General features: G+C 30.3%; 1 protein-coding gene across 1 annotated transcript; it reads left to right on the forward strand.

Moving 5' to 3' along the window:
- Positions 1 to 5,043: 5,043 nt before the first annotated feature.
- On the forward strand, positions 5,044 to 9,122 carry LOC127123250 (cytokinin hydroxylase). The gene is made up of 5 exons (XM_051053489.1): positions 5,044 to 5,317; positions 5,541 to 5,767; positions 5,875 to 6,119; positions 7,414 to 7,780; positions 8,706 to 9,122. Exons 1-5 carry the CDS (start codon positions 5,044 to 5,046, stop codon positions 9,120 to 9,122), a joined length of 1,530 nt encoding a protein of 509 aa, XP_050909446.1.
- The last annotated feature ends 3,053 nt before the right edge of the window (positions 9,123 to 12,175 follow it).

A 12,175-nucleotide genomic window follows, 5' to 3' on the forward strand; every position in this document is an offset into this window, starting at 1 on the left:
TTAATTTGTATAAAGGATAATTTGTGATTCAATAAGGTATCTAAAGATCATTCAAAGATGAATCATGACTTATATAAATTTTTGAATTTGAAGTCTAATGTGACTATTGAATTCTAAGATATGAAATTTTTGAGAACCTTATCACAAAGAATAAGGAATTTGATATTCCTACAATGAAGACCCTTGTGAGGAGGGTTCTCTAGATATTGTTGAAACACAAACCAGAATTTCTTCATGGATTGCTGAAACATAATCCTAAATTAGAATAAGAAAGAGAGTCTGAAAGACTAAGGATCTAGGATCAAACAAAATTGATAATCAATTTATTTCTTTTATCTAATGGAAGGAAATAGTAAGAATTTTGTTCTTAAGATTCTTATTATTCTTCAAGTGGAAGATGATCCTATGACTTATAAGGAAGGAATCAACAACTTCAAGGGACTCATCTTATTTAGAAGGAAGTATCATAGTGTGATGGTACACTAAACACCTATAAGTCTAGATTAATGACCAATGGTGTTTTAAACAAAAAATGTGTTTATCATTTGATACATATGCACTAATAGCAAGCACAACAAAATTAGAGCATTGTTTGCATTAGCTTCTTTGCATGACCTTATAGTTCATCAAATGGATGTCAAAATGAAATTTCAATATGGAGATCTCAATGACGAGATTTACATGAATCAACCATAAGGTTATGAATAAAAGGTATGAAAGCTTGTCAAATCCTTGTATGAATTAAAACAAGCACCGAAACGATGACATCAAAAGTTTGACAATGTCATATTAAGATTCACCAATTAATTAGGGGAGACACACAACTTAGGAGGAGACAATGTTTTGTCATCATCAAAAGGGGGGAGATTGTGAGGAATAAATCTTATATCTAGTTCAATTTTGATGAAGACAAAGATTATCAAAGGAGAAAAGGTTCATGCTCATCAATGATGAAGTTGATTAAGAAGGTTGAACATAGAAATTCAAGTGAAGATTTGAGACAAGTGAACATAACTAAGGTACTCATTGAAATTTATATTATACTAATTTAAATTGCTCATAATTCCATTTCTCACTTCATCTAAAAACCTTCTTACATCATCATGCATGATTATCTAAAAACATTATTCATCTAATTCTTGTTACAAGTGTTTGTACACAAAGTTGTGTGATAATATTGTGATATTCACTCGTATTCATATTGATTATATGATTGATCATTAGCAACAAGATGAATGGAATTTTAGAAACAAAGAGGTTTTAAACTTTCATACTCAAGATGAATGATCTTGGACCAGTTGACACACTTTTAGGGATCAAAGTAAAACAAAATAGTGGGGGTTATGAACTTAATCAAACACATTATATTGAGAAAATGTTGGAAAAGTTCAAACACCTAAACTTTAAGGAAGTAAAAACTCCATTCGATCCTAGTGTCAAACTTCAAAAGAACAATGGGAGAATCGTGGCACAACTGGAATATGCAAGTGCAATTGGATGTCTAATGTACTTAATGCAATGCACCAAAACTGACATAGCTTTTGCAGTTAGTAAGATGAGTGGATTTACTAGCAATCCAAATGATGAACATTGGAAGGCTATAACTAGGATTTTCGGATATTTGTTAAAGACCAAAAATCTTGGCCTTCATTATGGTAAGTTTCCTGCCGTACTAGAAGGATATACCGACGCAAGTTGGATATCAAGTGTTGGAGATTATAAATCTACAACTGGGTGGATATTCACATTAGCTGGAGGTACGATTTCTTGGAAAAGCAAGAAACAAACATGCATTACTCTCTCAACCATGGAATCAGAGTTTGTGGCTCTTGCGTCTGCTGGACAAGAAGCAGAATGGTTGATGGATCTCTTATTGGAGGTTCCGTTAGCTAAAGACAATGTTTCAAAAGTATTGATACATTGTGATAGTCAAGCCACCCTGGCTAGAGCGTTCAGTGAAGTGTATAATGGAAAGTCTAGACACATAGGTCTTAGACACTCTCTTGTGAGAAAAATGATAAAGGATGGGATCATTTCACTAACATATATACAAACAAACTATAATTTGGCTGATCCATTTACTAAACCACTGGCCAGAGATTTAGTAAAGACTACCTCGAAAGGTATGGGATTAAAACTCCTTGAATAAGGGTTCCGACAATGATAGCAACCCAATCTGAAGTTAATACATCTTAACCTAAGATTCATTGGGTAACAACAAGTCGTTGATTCGGAAGGTTATGCAACATTCCGCGATAATGTTGACGATTACAAACTGAGGGTTGAGTTTTCAAAGAAACTCTTAATGAAGTTCTATATCAAGGAGGATACGTATCTCAAGAAATAGATACGAATTGAACTTCACCTATATGAACTTCAAGATGGTGCCGTCTTAAGGTGAGAGTTGGAGTTTCTCTCATGAAAAATTCATGAAAACAGGAAAAGCACATGGCCATAAATAGTGCTAGGCGAGATATGTAGGCGAAGAACCTCTAAAAGTGTGTGTATAGCAACGTCGGTCTGATCACATGGGATAATGGTTCAAAGCATAGCTACCTAACGTTCCGATTAGGCTTTGCGTTGTCTTTACTAAGGTTAAGTTCAAATCGAAAGATACCTAACTGTATTAACACTTTTTGCTTTCTATATTCTGGAATTGGATTTGTCATTATTAGAACAAGTGGGGGATTGTTGTAATTTATTAAATACAAGTGTGTTCCAAAATGACAAATGATGGAAGTGAGTTAATGCTAATAAATGCATGAGATAACTCTTCATGAATTTTGAATTTTGAATTTTGAATTTTGAATTTTGAATTTTGAATTTTGAATTCGGAGATTGTAACTCTTCATGAGATGTTGCAAAGGCGAAACCATGCAACTGTTGGTGAAACATGCTACAGGCCAACCATTATGATTATTGGAAAAAGACATTGCTTCACCAAGGGTCGCTACCTTGTGAAACAATATCAACATGGCCTATAAAAGTATAAATCCGAATTCAGAATACAACACACAAAAAATCCGAAAATCCTCTAAATAATTCCAGACGCTCTTCGCTGCATTCAGATTTTCGCCGGTCTTGCGCAAACTCGATAAGGCTGAATTATCCTGGGTATTCCTGCATCAGAACTCTAAGACAATCGAGAGTGCTTGAAATACTATAAGGAAAGTGTTACGTTCACGATTCAAGTCTGGATCCCTTTAATCTTTCCGAAATTTCTAACAATACGATTCAAGCAAATGATTTATGAAGGATCTCCTATAAAAGAATTAATTATACTCGAATAATTATCTATTAGACAATGATCTTATATTAGAAGATTCTAGATCCCCAAAACACTAAAAACCTCCTATAAAATATAAAAATGAACGGTAAAATATCAAATAAAATAAAAAATAAATATATATATATATATATATATATATATATATATATATATATATATATATATATATATATATATATATATATATATATATATATATATATATATATATATATATATATAATATCTCTAATATAGATAAAAATTTATTTGAACGTCAAATTGTTTGCCTATATCACAAATAACACCACACTTATATTTCAAAAAATAACTCAGATTTATATTTCTCAAACAAATAATTGCCATAAATCAATTTGTTAGATTTAATTATTATTTGTATTTTAAAAAATAAGAATAGTTATAATATATAAATTATAGTTCTTATAAATATCATACATGAGACATGGACTTATTCTATAAATTTGAAAGGGTATTTATATATTTTGAAAAATAATTGACATTGGTTAATATTAAAATAATAAGAGACATGAATTTACTAATGATAATTATGTGAAAAAATACTAGATAAAATTTTAAAGATCAATACATATAAAATATACTTAACAAATTAAATATTTCCATTTATAAGTATAAAAAAAATGAGACACACATTTTCAATCACACATAATAAAAAGAATTTTATACCGTCAGTTAATCATAGACGTCGGATATTAAAAGAAGTTTGACTTTTATTTTGAAAATTTATAAAGTAATACAAACGGATGATGGTGATGAGTCGACAGTGTAAAATCTTTTACACTGACAGTGTATAATAATTAATCTCTAATAAAAAAGTGTAAGACAAATATTTGTAATTGAATAATATTTTTAAAATAAGACAAATATTTGCACTTAATAAATATAAAAAAATAAGAAACATATTTATCACTAATACATAAAAAAACGTATATTTGAATAAAAAATTAATTTTGTTTCAAATTTGTAAAAATTAATCTTGACAACTTAGAGCATGTATTAAATAACTATACTATGATAGTTATAATAATGATTTAATTCAATTGTGTTAAAAGTGTTTAATCATTTATAAAAAAATAATTATTATATTATTTTTATTGTTAATTTTACTATACTAGTTAATTTTTATATGAATTTTTTAAATCTATTAAATGTATTGTTTATTTTATCTTTTATTAACATTTATATAATAACATTATTTATAACAATTTTGTGCGACAGCACGAGTATTTGTTAGGTTATGATAATATTTAACTTTCTTCGTTTGACTTGTTAATTTTACTATACTAGTTAATTTTTATATGAATTTTTTAAATCTATTAAATGTATTATTTATTTTATCTTTTATTAACATTTATATAATAGCATTATTTATAACAATTTTGTGCGACAGCGCGAGTATTTGTTAGGTTATGATAATATTTAGCTTTCCGTTTTCGTTTGTTTGACTCCAGCTTTGATTTGATTTATTTATTTTGTTATTTTCTGTTTTGTTTGGTTTATTTATTTGAAGTTTCTCCCTTTTTTGTGTTTTTTTTTGTTTTCTTTTCTGTTGGCTCGTTATTTCCAAAATTATTGTGCTGTTTATTTGGTATCATGTTATATTTTTAGACTATTAGTATCTCATTATTTCTATATAGTTCTATTTGTTTAAAAAAATATTCATTCTTCCATAACTATCAAATTAATATGTTCATAATCTTAACCCATTCTTGAATCATCATTATTTCACTAAGAAAATGATGATTCTCGCAACCCTTTTGGTTATTCTTGTGACACTAATTATTAAAGTTTTCTATGACACAATTTCATGTTATTGGCTTAATCCAATAAGAATCAAGAAGATTATGGAGAAGCAACGTGTGTTTTGTCCTAAGCCTAGGTTTCTATCAGGCAACCTTAAAGAGATATCATCTTTTGTTTCCACAGCAACTTCTCAAGACATGAAATCAATCAACCATGATATCGTTGGTCGTCTTTTGCCTCATTTTGTTGCTTGGTCCAAGCAATATGGTATGAAAAATGAATAAATACATTGTAATTCATGATTTTATGTGTTTTTTTCTCTGAAGTATCAACATTCTGGAAAAAAAAATGGATTATTTTTAATTTATTTATTTTTTAAAATTATTATCCATAGCGATGCTATGTGTCAGGGTAATGTCATGTCTGATTTCTTTGTCTTTGCTTCATATGTTTGTTGATATAATGGTTTTAAAATGATATTATTTTGCAGGAAAAAGATTTTTCTATTGGAATGGAATAGAGCCAAGATTGTGTTTAACAGACTCTGAATTGATCAAGGAATTTCTTTCGAAATATAGTACAGTATCTGGGAAATCATGGCAGCAACAACAAGGATCTAAGAATTTTATAGGAAAAGGTTTGTTGATGGCAAATGGTGATGATTGGTATCACCAACGTCACTTAGTTTCACCAGCATTCATGGGAGAAAAACTTAAGGTATTGCAATATAAAGCTATAGTTAAAATAATAGTGATAAATATTGGTTTATATAGTTTTTGTATTCCACTAATTTTCTCATGAATTTCTTTGGTCTCTCTTTATAGAGTTATGCTGTACACATGATGGAATGCACTAAAGAGATGCTTGAATCACTTCAGAATGTAACATTGGAGTGTGACAAAAAAGAGGTTGAAATTGGAGAATATTTCACAAAACTCACTGCAGATATTATTTCAAGAACTGAGTTTGGTACAAATTATGAAATGGGAAAACAAATATTTCACCTTCTAACACAATTACAAGCTCTTTGTGCTCAAGCAACTAAAAATCTTTGGTTTCCTGGAAGCAGGTTTGTAATTTCTATGACTTTAATTCTCTTTATCTTTATTTTCCGATTTTAACAATATACTAATTATTGATAGTTAAACTGGTCCTACCCACTGAACATATGCTCATTTTACACAATTTTTTTTTTTGGGACAATCAAATTTTTATTCTCACGTTCTCTAATATGTCCTTCTCGTTTTTTTTGTGTGAATAGACGTAAATATTAATAGAATCTTTGTAATTTTTAATCTTAAGAGATATAAAGTTTGCATGTCTGTCGCGCTCCATCTTTTTTTCTTTTTGAAAAGGATTAAGATTTTAGTCTCGCATCTTCAACTAGTTCGTCCCATCCTGTTTTTTTTTTCTTCAAGTTTTTGCGATGCAAATCTCGTAACATATTTGTCCCAGTTAAACCATAAATAAAATCCTTTTTATTTTGTCATGTTTTGAACCATTGCCAATCTATATAAGATCTCTAAAAATTTAAGACATATTTGTGTATGTTTGCATTATATAGATATATATTATATATAGGGATGTTCAAATTAATCATTTACTTGGATTATACATATTCATATCTAAAACCGATTAAGTATTAATTTGGTTTTAATCAAATCCAAATTTTAAATATCTTTTTTTAAAAATAATTATTTTTATTAATCTAAAAAATAATTACAAGTACGACGATTCAAAGGATCCAAACACAAACAACGAATAAACGAGCAAAAATAAAGAAACTATAACATAATAAAATTGCCTATATGAAATATAAGCTTGAGTTTTTTCTGACTTCTATAAATGACGTCAATGTTTTTATTATTGACATCGTAGTTTTAAAAAAGAGTAAAAACAAACGAGCTATGACATATATATATATATATATATATATATATATATATATATATATATATATATATATATATATATATATATATATATATAGATAGATCCGTCTTATGTTTTTAGAGATTATGTATAGATTATAGTTTGTTTAAATATGACAAAATAATTAAAGGTCCTATTTATTAATGGTTTAGCAGTGACAAATATTTTATGGAATTTTATTTAGTTATAATTTAATCGTAACAAAATTTATTCAGTAGTCCATCTTACCTGTCCTTAAATACGACACCTATATATTATATATATTATATGTTTTTTCAATTTTTGATGCTTATTAAAAGTATATTAGAACAAAAACCTAAAACGAAATAAGTGATATACACATCTTAATGCATTAAAAGAAAGATGAATTTATAAATATTTTATTTAGTGCTTAGTGTATAATATACTTTGCTTTTTCAAAAAAAATATAGGTTTTTTCCTAGTACTTATAACAGAGAGATCAAGTCATTGAAGATGGAAGTGGAGAGACTCTTGATGGAGATAATACAAAGTAGAAAAGATTGTGTGAAAATGGGAAGAAGCACTTCTTATGGGAATGACTTATTGGGAATGCTTTTAGATGAATTTCAAAAGAGTGGTAACCTAAACCTACAATTGGTAATGGATGAGTGCAAAACATTCTTCTTTGCTGGACATGAAACAACTGCACTCTTACTCACATGGACTACTATGCTGTTAGCTAGCAATCCAACTTGGCAAGAAAAAGTTAGAAGTGAAGTTAAAGAGATTTTCAATCAAGGAATGCCTTCTATTGATCAACTCTCTAAGCTCAATGTGGTTAGTACTCTCTCTATTTCCTTTTTAAATATATATATTTTTTAAGATTTTATGTTCTTCGTCGTAATCATTTTTCGACTATTTATCGTAAAGAGAAAAATATATAAAATGATGTACAAATAGTTAATAATATTTGTAAATTAAGAGAACAAATGTTTGGCTCTATAAACAAACAAAGTAAACATAGTTGATTAAATATATATTGCATAATCTAATACACAACATTTTGGTAGTTATTAAATTGACACTTTTTAATTATGCATAATCTTGTAATAATTAAATTATTATATTGCATAATCTAATACACAACATTTTGGTAGTTATTAAATTGACACTTTTTAATTATGCCATTTAAATGACATGGTTTTATGACTACCCACTTCATAGATATTTTATTATATTTGTTCAACCCATAGAGGTGAGAAGGCACAATAAAAAAATCAAAGAGTGAAGTATACTAATGATTATTTTTAGTAGGCTATAGTTTTTTCAAAAGATGGTCAAAGAATCAACATTACCTTAAAGAATTATAACTATAAAAAAATGAAGCATCTTTTACACATAAATGATATAAATGAAACTTACATATTTGAGGGCAACCACTCTTTCCATTTAAAAAAATTTAATACTGCTGTATCCAGAGATCACAAATCATTTCATTCAAATACTCTCAGATCAATTGTGTTAAATTTTTGAAAATCCTATACAGATTAATTGACACAATAAATAGAGGATCTATTTAATGACTATTTATCGGTGAAAAATGTTTTATAAGACTTTAATTAATCATGGTTTAACTATGACAAATTTTAAATTCGATGTGGTAATCTGTTTTGCACACGCCGGTCTTGCTTCGGTGTGATTGTATTCATGTATTATTATTTTTTCATTAATAGAATACTAATTTATAGTCTAATATTTGCAGATGCACATGGTAATCAATGAATCAATGAGACTCTATCCTCCAGCAACCCTACTTCCTAGAATGGCTTTTCAAGACATTGTTTTAGGTGATCTTTATATTCCTAAAGGCTTATCAGTTTGGATTCCAGTTTTGGCTATTCATCATAGTGAAGAATTATGGGGAAAAGATGCAAATGAATTCAATCCACAAAGATTTGCTTCAAAATCATTCATGCCTGGTCGTTTCTTACCTTTTGCTTCTGGCCCAAGAAACTGTGTTGGACAGTCATTTGCTATGATGGAAGCTAAGCTTATATTGGCAATGTTGGTCTCTAGGTTTAGCTTCACCATTTCAGAGAATTATAATCATGCACCAATCACTGTCCTTACTATTAAGCCTAAATATGGTGTGCAAATTTGTCTGAAGCCTTTAACTTGATAAGGTTTTCTTTAACTGCTAGAAACTCACAATTGCAAGAGTCATGATCGACCTTCAGAATCGGTCGTCTATCATATCAATATTGTTATTTTATCCGTTGAACTAAGATTTGCGGAGTAATAAAATTTATCTATCATTACATTTTCGGACTATATAGTTGTTTTATTGGAGAAGTTTGTTTAGCATTTTATGATATTTTTTCCTCAAAATTTGTAGTAAAAGTATATGTGTGAAGCATTGATTGTAAGGATTAGAATGTATACACATTCAAAATATGAAATATAAATTATAAGCAAATTATTTTATTTGTGAAAGGTTTCTTACATGTGATATTTTGATAAATTTTAAGGGTAATAAGCAATATTTTAAAAATCGGATATATCATCAAATCGATGAAGGTATTAGGTCGTTGGTTCATTGGTCGAACTATTGAGTTATTAGTCGAATTACATGACTAAATCATATTAAACCGAATAACTCGCTTGAATAAACCAAATTTTATAACAAAATTATATAATTATTAAATCAATCGAATTTGATATTTTAAAAAATATCATAATTGCACAAGACATTCAAAATAAAAAGAAGATTATTATATAAAAAATGGAGACTAAGGCTAAACAACATTATACAGAACAATATAAAAATTTAAAGATTTAAATGGTTTGGAAAATTTCTGAATCATAGTCAATGGAATACTAATTGATAACGAACTCTTAGTTTTAACGATAATTCCATCAAATGGTAATACAAAATCTGTTATAATCAACAAGTTTTTCTTCATGACAATTTTATCACAGGCTTGAACTATAATTTAATTTCTGGACTTATATATGAAATTAATAATATTGTTGTTGCAATAAAAGTCAGTGTGATATCTATTGCATAATGATGATTAACGATCTCCACCTTAACAAATATCAACTCATATATATATATATCTTAATAATTAGGAGTGTGTATTTCATACTTAACACTGAGAAACATGTAACAATTCTAAATATTATTTGAATTTTATTAGAATATCATTGTTATTATTAGGATATCATTGTTATTATTAGAATATTATTGTTATTAAATAGTTTTGATTGTATAGCAAACAGACAGAGAGAAAAACTGATTGTATATATATCATTGAAAATCAATAGAAAGGCAAGGCCTATCATTCCAATATGGTATCAGTAAGCATCAGGTACTGATCCTAAACCCTAATCCTTGCGCCACCGCTCTTCTCACATAATCGGCTGCGCAACCTTCCTCTTTCTCTCATCTCACCCACGCTTCTCTCATCAGATTTCTTTCTCTCATCATGAGCACCGACCGATCATCTTCCACCAAACAATCATCTCCCTCCTCCTCCCCTTCCAAAAACTCTGTAACCACGCAGAATACCAGTCCTCCCACTCATCCCGCATTCACCATCTCTAACATCACCAATTTTATCAAAATTACCCTAAGTATTGAAAAGGGTCAATATAACACCTGGTCTGAACTCTTCAAAATCCATGCTCGTGTTCACCAAGTCATTGATCATATCATTCCAACCGAAACCACATCATCTCCTAATCTCAAAGACACCGATCCTACTCTTTGGGCACGTCTTGATGCTGTTGTCCTTCAATGGATTTATGGCACAATTTCTGATGATCTTCTCCACACCATCATTGAGCGCGATTCAACCGCAGAAAATGCGTGGAACAGGCTATTCAACATTTTTTATGACAATAAAAATTCTAGGGCTTTCTACCTCGAGCAAGAATTTTCTAATGTTCATATGGAGCAATTTCCTGATCCCTCCACCTATTGTCAACATCTCAAATCCCTATCTGATCAACTCTCTAATATCGGTGCTCCCGTGTCTAACGAAATGCTTGTTCTTCAACTCATTTCTGGCCTGACAGATGCGTATGCCACAGCGGGTTCACAAATCCGTCATGGAGACCCTCTTCCACCTTTTTACAAAGCTCGTTCTATGATAATCTTGGAAGAAACAGCTAAAGCAAAGAAAACAAAAAATTCTAGCAGCAACTCTGCTTTCATATCATCTCTTGATGATAACGCGGCCTCAACCACTCTAACTCAACAGCGTAACAACCGCAACAACAATGGTGCTGGTCGTGGTGGCCGAAGCAATGGTCGTGGTGGAGGTCGTGGCAGGGGTAGAAGCAATGGTCGTGGTGGAGGTCGTTCCCAGCCACAACCACATTAGTGGCCTCAGTATCCCTATCAGCAACCTCAGTGGACCACTCCCACTTATCCCAGACAGCAGCAACAGTGGGCATATCCATGGCAGCCATGGGCCACTCCACCATGTCCATATCCGACAACGGTTTCTCCCCCATCAACAATCAGGCATACTAGGTCCTAAACCTCAGCAAGCTCACATGGCAACTGCTCCACCTCACATGAACAGTCAGCAAGGTTCATCTTCTTATGCTCCGACAGACATCCAAGCTGCTATGCATACTTTCTCCATCTCTCCTCCTGATGATCAATGGTATATGGACAGCGGAGCGACTTCTCATATGACGGGAAATGGAGGTAATCTCACATCTTATTTTAATATGAGTAATAATATTACTGTTGGAAGTGGTCATCATATACCTGTAATTGGTTGTGGTCATGCATCTTTACCCAATTCCCTAACCTTAAACAATGTTTTGCATGCACCAAAACTTATCAAAAACCTTGTTTCTGTCAGAAAATTTACAATCGATAATGATGTTTCTGTTGAATTTGATTATCTCGGTTTTTCTGTGAAGGATTTTCAGACAGGAACGCTTTTAATGAGATGTAATAGTTCTGGCGACCTCTACCCTATTCCCACAAAACCAAACACAACAGCACTACCACCATCCGCCTTTGCTGCTTCATCTAACGAGTTATGGCATAGTCGTTTAGGACATCCAGGAGCTCCTATCTTAAATTCTCTTCATCGAAACAAACTTTTGCTGTGTAATAAGTTTCGAAATGATTTCTTTTGTCAATCTTGTCCACTTGGGAAACAAATAAAATTGCCTTTTTATAATTCCTTGTCATTTACTTGTATGCCT

This window comes from Lathyrus oleraceus, chromosome 1, assembly GCF_024323335.1.
Source record: "Lathyrus oleraceus cultivar Zhongwan6 chromosome 1, CAAS_Psat_ZW6_1.0, whole genome shotgun sequence".
Lineage (NCBI taxonomy): Eukaryota > Viridiplantae > Streptophyta > Magnoliopsida > Fabales > Fabaceae > Lathyrus > Lathyrus oleraceus.